General features: G+C 33.9%; 2 protein-coding genes across 2 annotated transcripts in view; one reads left to right on the top strand and one right to left on the bottom strand.

Moving 5' to 3' along the window:
* Positions 1-137: 137 nt before the first annotated feature.
* LOC123716165 (NADH dehydrogenase [ubiquinone] iron-sulfur protein 4, mitochondrial) lies at positions 138-1,158 on the top strand. The gene is made up of 3 exons (XM_045671769.1): positions 138-294; positions 375-534; positions 771-1,158. Exons 1-3 carry the CDS (start codon positions 242-244, stop codon positions 1,125-1,127), a joined length of 570 nt encoding a protein of 189 aa, XP_045527725.1. The 5' UTR covers positions 138-241; the 3' UTR covers positions 1,128-1,158.
* Positions 1,159-2,824: 1,666 nt separating this feature from the next.
* Positions 2,825-9,736, bottom strand: part of LOC123716359 (sodium channel protein 60E-like) — a 104,523-nt gene continuing 97,611 nt past the window's right edge. Inside the window, exons 24-29 of the mRNA XM_045672062.1 lie at positions 9,124-9,326; positions 7,462-7,734; positions 6,357-6,716; positions 5,663-5,885; positions 5,177-5,285; positions 2,825-4,692 (exon numbers count right to left, since the gene is read on the bottom strand). Of these exons, the coding sequence (XP_045528018.1) occupies positions 4,493-4,692; positions 5,177-5,285; positions 5,663-5,885; positions 6,357-6,716; positions 7,462-7,734; positions 9,124-9,326 (1,368 nt within the window). The 3' untranslated portion in view covers positions 2,825-4,492. The remainder of the gene's footprint in view (positions 4,693-5,176; positions 5,286-5,662; positions 5,886-6,356; positions 6,717-7,461; positions 7,735-9,123; positions 9,327-9,736) is intronic.

Raw genomic sequence — 9,736 nt, 5'->3', positions numbered from 1 at the left:
ATGAAGTTCACTTTGGACGTCATCGCAACGGATTTGTTTAACGTTACACTAAAACGTCAATAGAAATAGCCAAAAAACGTCAAGTATACCTTCCTCATCTTTTGATATATTATACAGATATCAAAATTGACATATTACAATTTGCATTTGAAAAGTGTATCTTTCAATATAAATTGTTGGATAATCACAAAATTTCGAAACAAGAAAGATCATTTTAAAAAGGTAGATCACACGTTGAAAAATGCTTAAAGCTATTTCAACAGCGACAAGGCTGTCCATGCCTACATTATCAAGGTAATATTGAAATAATTTATTAAAATCTTGTACTGTTATCTAAATTAAACCAATGCTACTAAACACATACATGTCATTAGGTCTCTTCCTGCGTTTTCAACGTCTTCGTCTCGATTTGCAAGCCAGGATCCTACAACACGGAAGGAGGCTCCAAAAATTGACACAGAAACCGTAATAGCTTTGCCTGCAGAAGCCAAAGAGAAGCAGGTGTATGAATCACAAATTTGTGTACCGACTAAGGTATCTTGAAATATAATGTATTTTAGTCTAGATAATTGTCTTTCAGTAGAGATCCTAAAATATTCTATTCTATTCTACGGTTTTGGCCCTATACCTGTAAAATTCATATTATGTCTAATCCTCTGATTTTTAACAAGAATTATGCTAATATTAACCAAGATGTTATTGTGATTGTCATGTCATCTTAAAATGTATATAAAAAATACAAGTAGCTATTTAATTTCTATTAATTATAGGTTGACTTGTCACCAATTAGTGGAGTGCCGGAGGAACATGTCCGATGCCGCAGAGTTCGTATTTATCAACCACCAAAGAATGCTATGCAAAGTGGTACCAACAATATACACCACTGGGAAATGGAATTTGATACAAGGCAGCGTTGGGAGAATCCTCTTATGGGTTGGACGTCAACTGGTGACCCATTATCTAATATGAAACTCCAGTTCACAAACCCTGATGAAGCCATAGAGCACTGTGAAAAGAATGGTTGGGTGTGGTATCTTGATTGTCCCAAAACAGAGAAAGAATTCAAGACAAAGAGCTATGGACTTAATTTCTCATGGAACCGTCGTACCCGAGTCTCCACCAAGTAGATTAAAAGTACATTACAGTTTGTTGCTTAATTTTATAGAGTTTTAATATTCCTAATATTGTTCTTATCTGAATATTAAATAATAGAAATTAAATAATATGTTTAATTATTATCAAATGGCATTATTTTAACATAAAAAATTATATTAAATTAAATTAAAATTTTATTTATCTTAAATAGTTATTTTTTTAATATACTATATGTATCAGTGTAGTATTTCTTTAACACATTATGTACAAAGCAAAAAATATCACTAACACTAGAAAGATAAAATAAAGCCTTCAATGGCATTAATAATATAGTTTGAAATATGACAAGCAAACAACAAGTAAGGTTTATTGGAAGGTTCCTATTTAGAAAAATATTCTATTATTACTCTTAATTGGTCCATATAACAGACAAACTAATGATCATACTTCATTTATGTGGCAACAATATATAGAGATGTGTAGACTTCAATTTATTTTGTTTATATGACAATGGTCAGGTGAATTTAATCATCTTTGTTTTCTCATTATCTCACACCTTACAATAAAAAAATATAGGAATTATTTGACAGTGCCTGTAAGTTATATTGTAAATGGCACTGTTATTTTTTCCACCAATTATAATTATGTTTCTTTTTCAATTCTTTGTTCAATGTAACTTTTTAAAAGTTACTTTATAGTATAGTATGTTAATAATACTAAATAAAGGACACAAAACATCGAACTATAGGAATACTTATTAGTTCTGAATTTTTTGTGTTTGTGTTAAGAAATGCCCTTAGAAATATATACCGCCGGCTAACACCATAAACTTTCTCTTGCACCATTCTGTGCATAGATTAATATGTCTAAGCACAAAAAGCGAGAAGCGCGGCAAGCTCTGTTTAATTCTATGTCAAGATTATATGAGACTCAGATTTCCAGAGATTTCAATTCGGCTTACATAAAAATGGTCGTAAAAATATAATAAATTTAGTTTTACTGTCAGTTCATGACTGATGCCCTCTCGACTATTAAAAACGTAGAGAAGGAAGGGAAGGCATAAATAAATAATACAACAGTTCATGTTTTTATTTAATTATAGTTTTCAACATGGTTAATTTATATTTGTACCTCGGAAGAAAATCATATTTCGCAGTTTTTCTTAAACATTTATTTACATATTATACAGTATATTAAAATGATCATATGTCGTCAACACATGATTATAATGTAATTTCGCTAACTACAGTTTTTAAATGTACATTGTACATTATAGAGTTAAAAAGTAATCTAATTTAAATTCTACTTAATATGAAAAATTATTGCAGTAATTATTTACATAACGTTTTGAGAATGATTCTATATAGATAAAGTAGCGTTGGAATAGACAAAAAAGAATTATAAATTCAATATTTGACATAATATCGTTAATTAAAATGATATAACGACAAATCGCTTGAAAATCTAGATTACAATGAAGCGTTTTGAAATAATTTATAGTCTATTTTCCGTTAAAGCAAGACCGATTAAATTTGTGTGCATTTAAAATAAAAACTTAAGTCAAAGTAACAAGGGCGCCATTACAGTGCACGATTCAAACTAACAATGATCTACCACGGTCATGTTATACTAGTATTAAAATATTTTAAAATACGCTCTTTAATCAGCGGACAATTCACCAAAGCGGCGTCAAAAGTGCGATACGGTATTTTAACTTTTAAGTCTCAATATTATGTGGAACATTTCACATAACCTCCAAACTGGTGAAGATAAATAGCGTATTGAATACTGACCCAAAATACAAAACAACGGCATTTAAAAGCTAATCTAAGCCGTACTTGCTGAAAATGCTTTAACGTAAGATATTTGGACGGGAATATAGATGAAAGCACTAGAAACATTGTAAAGATAAAAGGCAAGGTTGAAATTGACAGGATTTCGTTTAAATATCAGCCTACATTGGAATATTGTCGAATATGAAGCTCCACGCGTACACGCTATACATCAAGTAGCAACTTATGAATATAAAGAATTATGTATCTCTGGAGGGACAGTCAATATCAAATTTAAATTACTCAACACTTTAGAAGTGCTTACGTCTTGTTCACGCCATCCAACTTCCAAGTACCTATAGTCCTCTCTGATTACATTTTCTGGGGGACTAACGGTGAGAGGTGATTCCATATTTTATGCCGCATTCCACTTGCCCCTCGATCTACTTTTTTTTGTTGTCGCTGCTACATTAATTTTGGTCCTTCGAGCCGGATATATTATTTTAGTTTATTTCAAATAGCGATATATACAACAATAAATATATAGTAACATAGTGTTTAAGTTTTAAAATATATTCAACAAGTTAGTCGGTCATCAGTGTATGTGGTTAGGTTAGGAAGAAAGATAGACAAGAAGAAAACATTAAACATATATCAATTAAGTTAGGTATAGTTAAGACTGTCCGTCTTATGTTTAATAAAAAATAGGTTTTAATTCAAACCTAATTTTAAATCATACTGCATATTTTTATATAGCGTGTTTGCGAGGTGCTTTTAATAATAAGCTTAATCTGAATTAATTACTATTATGGCTATTTCTAATAAATCGTAATTTGTGCGGTTTATTGTTATTAAAATTAAGTAATTAATTTCTACAAGTTGAGCTATCAAAATGGAGACTTCGCTGCTGCTCTCGATTTATATATTTTATATGAATGGAATACGGAAAAACAGTATTTGTTAGATTGTTTAAAGCCCTGCTAATGTTACTGAGTTCGCGATAAAACTCAGTTTTTTGCTTACTTTAGATAGAAATTTAAGGGAAATTTCAATTATGGTAAATACGTTATCTGTTAAATCAGCAGCAGAAAAGGCTTTACAAATTCGCTATATATGGCGAAAGCGCGGTAAAGGCGGGAAATTTCGAAACTGTTACTAAACATGCAATTGCATTATAACTTTTAAAAACTATTTTTAAGGCAATCCTGTGGTTTAACTACTATCTGATTCGAACGGCATTGGTTTAACTATTAACGCGTTATGAATAAAAACAAGCAATTTAATTTCGGCCACAGCTTAAACATTATATTTACAATAACAACTGTCAACTATACTATGGCAATCATAACAGCCTCAAACTAATCAGCATCTCTAAAAGCTGACAAAACAATTTTAACAAAGTCATCTAACTAAGCATTTGTTTGCTCGTCGAATTATTATATTATTGCATTTCGGAAGTTTCTGTGTCAATATTTAAATTTGTTTAATACTTTAACGTCGCTAGTCTATCGATTCGAAATAAAATCTATATCACTGTAATACTCGTGTCTGAACACAATATTCGATTTTGACACTCACTATGTGTTTATTGGCTAGTTTGGAGCCGGCGGCTCTTCAGTTGTAGATCAGCTGGGTTGTTCGTCGCTCTCTCTGTGTACTAATACTTTGACAACGGTAGGGGGTGCGGAAGGGGGTGGGACAGCATCCGGAGACGCCTCGGTGACTAATATGCTGACTGAGCTGTTTGCGTGGGGCGATGGAGTGCCAACTCTCGCTGGAGTTGTGGCTCGTCGTCCGGAATTTCGAGACGTTAACCGAAGGGAACCTGCAATTTTCATATCAACAATTATGTGTGAGAGTTGTCTATGTGTAAAGCCTTTAATGTGATGTCTTATAAATGTGATAGGCGAGACAAAATGAAGACAGGATGATGGATATTGGTCAAGGTCTTTACAAGGTCTAAAAATAAGCAAACATCCAAAGCATATGGGATCAGCGCCAAATTTCAAGCCCGACCTGGGAGTGTTTATAAAACCAAATAAGCATATACCACTTAAACATTTAAAGGGCGACATAGTATAGGTAGAAGAAGAAAGGCTAAAGTAACGCTGGTAATTTTTGCCATACTCTCACTTCGGTCTTACCAACGTTTTTAATGACGACGTTGTATACAGATTTGGTATTCGACAACAGTAAAATCTCGACACATTGTTTTAGGGAAAAATTATACATTTAATGGTAGAGCAAAAATCGTTCAGCAATAAGCTACAATAAGGAAAGACACAAAAAGCCAAACATTACATATGAACCTGCTCGTTTCGGGCCACCGTCTTCATCTACGGCGTCTTGATGACGAAGAAATAGTGGCAAACCGTACGCTGACCTCCGTCGTGGGGGAGGTCCCTCCGAACCGCTAGCCTAAAGACGATTAAACAAATGATAATGATTCTAAATGTTAATGATCTAGCATTTACACTAGGTTTTGAGGCATTTACTTGGTATAGTCGTTTGAATGTGTAGTATGCAAAAAACTTCGAAATAGTAAAGCTTCCCATAAGTTTTTTATTGGGTGTAAGACCCACCATTCCTAGTTTTAAGCACGTGAAGTTCTAGTGGAATGGGAAACAATGTGATTTATTTTTATAGATACACATTATACATACAAGTAAAGCTACAAATACCATCTTTTCATTTACACAGATAATTTGAAATGAACCATGCTAAACCCTTTAAAACCTGACTCATCTAGAACTCCTAGAAGCTTGACATGCGACTCCTAAATGTTTTATGCTTACCTGGTCACCAGGTGGCGCTCCAGGTAGTAATAATAGCGGCAGGTTGAGCCATGCGCCTCCGATCTCGCTGATATCGGAGGCGTCAGAGGCTCTAGAAGACTTTCTGCTTGAAGCGTGTGATCCCCTTCGTACGTGGAGCAAAGCACTAAGCCGGCCACCCCAACCACCGCCGGGTGACCATTTAGTACTCTCCTCCTCTTGTGATGGGCTGCGATTTTTACGCCTGAAATAGTTGTCATGATTGGTAATAAGCCAGGGCCAGCCGGTGGTGAAACTAGTCGAGGATTGGTCGCAGAGCGGCCCAATGAAACCCATATATTTAAAATATTGATATATTCTACAACAATCTTCCTACTTACTGTAATTTTTTGTCTTACGTTGTTAATGAGGTTTATGTTCTAATTAGTTTTTTTACTGTTTGCGGTGGCGGTTGTAGTAGGGATCCTCAAATTATTTAAAAAAAATGTTTGAAGCCAAGTTTCAGCACAGATGAGATCAGGAACTAACACAAAATTTACATAACTCTAGTTTGAATTTTTTATGTTCTTATATCATTGATACACATACTGTGTCTTGTGTAAAATTTGTGACATCATATTTATTGGACTTATAAATAAATCACTCAATGAGTTTGAGGTTCTTTAAAATAGTAAATCATTCTTTATATCATATAAAATACAATCACAAAACTTACTTCTGGTAATCCCTCCACGTCCGTTGCACCGTGCGCGCCGCCTTATCCTCCCTTTTCCATATTCTCGTAGAAGAAACGATTTCCAATTCCTTCCTTGTTGGAAATTGCTTCTTGAACTTAATATCCATCTGCTCTTGTAACTGTCGGAATGTATCTGTCTCCTCCACGTGTCCTAACACATGCTTCACAAGCGCATGTAATATGTCTAAACAATGGATCTTGTTACCCCTCGCAATGGGTAGGTTAAAGCTGACTAGCGCTACTGTATTTGGTTTAGAAATACCTAGAGGGGGATCTAAAGACGCTATAAAGTCTGATAGTTGAGCAAAACTTATGAATTGTGTTGCGTGGGGGTCGTACCTGGAAACATTCGTTGATTAATATATAAATTAGAACTGTGTTTACAACTAACATTTCTTAGAGCTGAAATCTACTTTATTAATTTATTAAGGACTCCTTAAAGAAATTTACTAACGCATGTTATTCACAAATCACTATAGGCCAATGTTTCCCAACGTGAGACCCACGCCCCATGGGGGCAATTTGATTTTAAGGCTATTTGAAAATTTATTAAAATTATTTGTAATTTGAATTTTAGTTTTTCATTATGTGTTTTGAAAATATGCTTATTGTTTCGTAAACAATTTCATAGTAATCTCTTACTAAAACGCGTCCATTTAAATTTATTAAATTAATAATTGTTATGTTATATAGGAATAAGAATTTTTGAAACGCAAATCTTGGGTAACACTGCTATAAACATACTATAATATATTGGCCGCTATATATTAAGCTTCCTAACTTTTAGTTATGACCACAACATTAATACGGGTTTGAACAGTGTTTGACTAGTGGCTTCAGCATGCCACTCTCATCCCTGAGGTCGTAGTTTCGATCCCCGGCTGTACACCAATGGACTTTCTTTCTATGTGTCGACGTCGTGCTACTTGCCTATAAAATTATCAAATGATCATGAAACAGATACAGAAATCCTAGCACAGACATAAAACGGCGAACACATCGCATAGTAGGTGTATGAAAACTATGTGTTTCATATAATTTTTGAAAGTTGATTTTTTTTAATTACGATTACGTTAATACTTACTTAGACCATCGAATATAAAACATTTCTAAGTCGTCTTCAACTATACCAATTTCTTCCTCTTGATGAGCTTGATTAAAATTCTCTAGAATTATCGCTATGTACATGTTTATCACAATCATATAGCTAATAATAATGAATGAAGTGAAGTATGTGATCGCTAAGAGGGGGCTTCCGCAGTTTCCATTTGAGTGACCATGATCACCGAGTTCACAGTCTGGGGGCTGAATCATAAGTGATTCTAGGACATCGTTCCATCCCGCTGATGTCATTAGACTGAAAAGGTAAAACAAATAAAAGAACCTCGGTAATGTGTTTGTTTAATAAAAAAGATTAAACAAGCCTGACTCATGAAGAGGATTTTTTTCTACGTATTGTTGAGATTTGTTTTACAATTAATATTTTTGTTATAAATATGTTGAGATCGACTCAATAACCGATAAAAAGACCGTAGATTTTTATTGTTGCTTTGGTTAATCCAATGATACAAAACAATAAAAGACTTTTTCTATTACGTTTAAGATTTAGTTTGTTATTATTTAATTCTTTCATAGTTTGGAATAATGATTCCTTACTTTTATTCGTTAAGTAATGACATATTAAAAGTAATAATACTTGTTACGACCAACCAGAGTAGAGCATAATGCCTGGAGTGGGGTCGCGGCAACTCATTGACTTTTGACAGTACGTTCAGGGAATGCAAGGCAGTACCTACTCAAAATTAAAATTCAATTCATAGTCATTTATTCATATAGGTAACACAATGTACACTTATGAACGTCAATAAAGAAAACTATATGAAATGCTTCTAATTTTACACGCCCTGGACGCGATGTTCGTTAAAATTTTAAGCTAGTGTTATTTGTATTGTTAAATGTCATCTAAATTAGATATTGTACCAAATTTATTCGTGTGCGCACATGACGCCCACTAAACTCCCTAATGATGATGTCAATATTGGTCGTGACACGATAGGTCTCCGACAAATATAACATTCCTTTTATTTGCCTAAAGAATGACAATCGTAACGCTTCCGATATCGTCTATGAGCGGTATCACTTTCCGATAAGCCTCCTAGCCATTAGCCCTGTTCTACATAAAAAAATCTAAACACAAGGACATGGTATAATTAAAGGATCAGATGGGTTACCAGAATATTCGTTTGTTTCATATGAAAAAATAGTACCATGGTTCAATGGGTCGCATGAAAACAATTATTAAATACAGTCAACATGAGATTTTGACAAACATAGCCTTATATGACAGCGATCGTTTAATCTACATCTGTATAATTGTCCATGTGTATGTATAATGTATGTTATATCTTTTTTTTTTTTTTTGGCTTAAAGGTCTCGTTACCAGGCCATAAAATTATTAAAAAAAAAAAAATGTATGTTAAACTATGTCACCTAAAAAATCAATTCGAATTCTTCGTAAATACCACTTATACAGAGCTTGATATATTCGGTAGTGGGCTGATCAATTAAAATAAAAGCGTTTTTAAGCTTATATGTATTTTTAAAGAAAATTTTAAAGATTTTTTTGTAAAATTTATATTCCCCGTAATTACATGTATTTAGAATAGATTTATCGTATGTAACATAAACTGTAGATTATGCATTATCTATGATGTGGTGTACTTAATTAAATAGATATAAAACATACCGAAATAGTAACTGCATACTCCTACCAAACGTTTGAAAATTGACGATATCATCCAATGCACCTTGCTCTTTCACGTGGCCGAACACAGACATCCCGATGATAGCGTAGATGAACGTTATCAATGATAGCAAGGCACCGATGTTGAAGAGGGCCGGTAGAGACACGACCAGTGCGAATAGTAGTTTCCTTATACCCTTAGCGGCCTGCAGGACAGTTATAAAAAACTACATTAATTTGTCCGTTTCAAAAATGGAAAGTTTCATCATCGGACGTTACGGAAGACAGAATACGAGATTCCGTCCGTCTTTCTGCAACTTAGCGAGTTTTGCGGCAGCAACGCGCTCCACCACTATGTGGAACCAGTTTATATAATCACTTTAGCACACGTTATTGGAAGCTTAAGCTACTGTTATTTTTGGAAACGAAAACGGTCCGCTTTAGACCCAAGAGGTCGACATATGTCAGGCACAGAAGGCTGATGACCTATCTTTCTATTATTTAAAAAAATCTTCAACTGTCAACAGTGAAATAATCAGGAACAGGCATCAAACGGGCAGGATGCTCATCTGATGTAAAGTGATACCGCCCATGGACATTTACATTGCTCCTTTCT

This window comes from Pieris brassicae, chromosome 11 (genome assembly GCF_905147105.1).
Source record: "Pieris brassicae chromosome 11, ilPieBrab1.1, whole genome shotgun sequence".
NCBI classification, from domain to species: Eukaryota; Metazoa; Arthropoda; class Insecta; order Lepidoptera; family Pieridae; genus Pieris; species Pieris brassicae.
Note: the sequence above shows the minus strand (reverse complement) of the source record. Positions and strands in the feature narration are given on the sequence as shown.

Bases quoted from the DNA above. Each gene is read 5' to 3' on its own strand.
- LOC123716165 (XM_045671769.1), top strand. From the start codon at position 242: ATGCTTAAAGCTATTTCAACAGCGACAAGGCTGTCCATGCCTACATTA. The intron at 295-374 runs GTAATATTGAAA...ACATGTCATTAG, and splicing joins TCCATGCCTACATTATCAAG to GTCTCTTCCTGCGTTTTCAA. The intron at 535-770 runs GTATCTTGAAAT...TATTAATTATAG, and splicing joins AAATTTGTGTACCGACTAAG to GTTGACTTGTCACCAATTAG.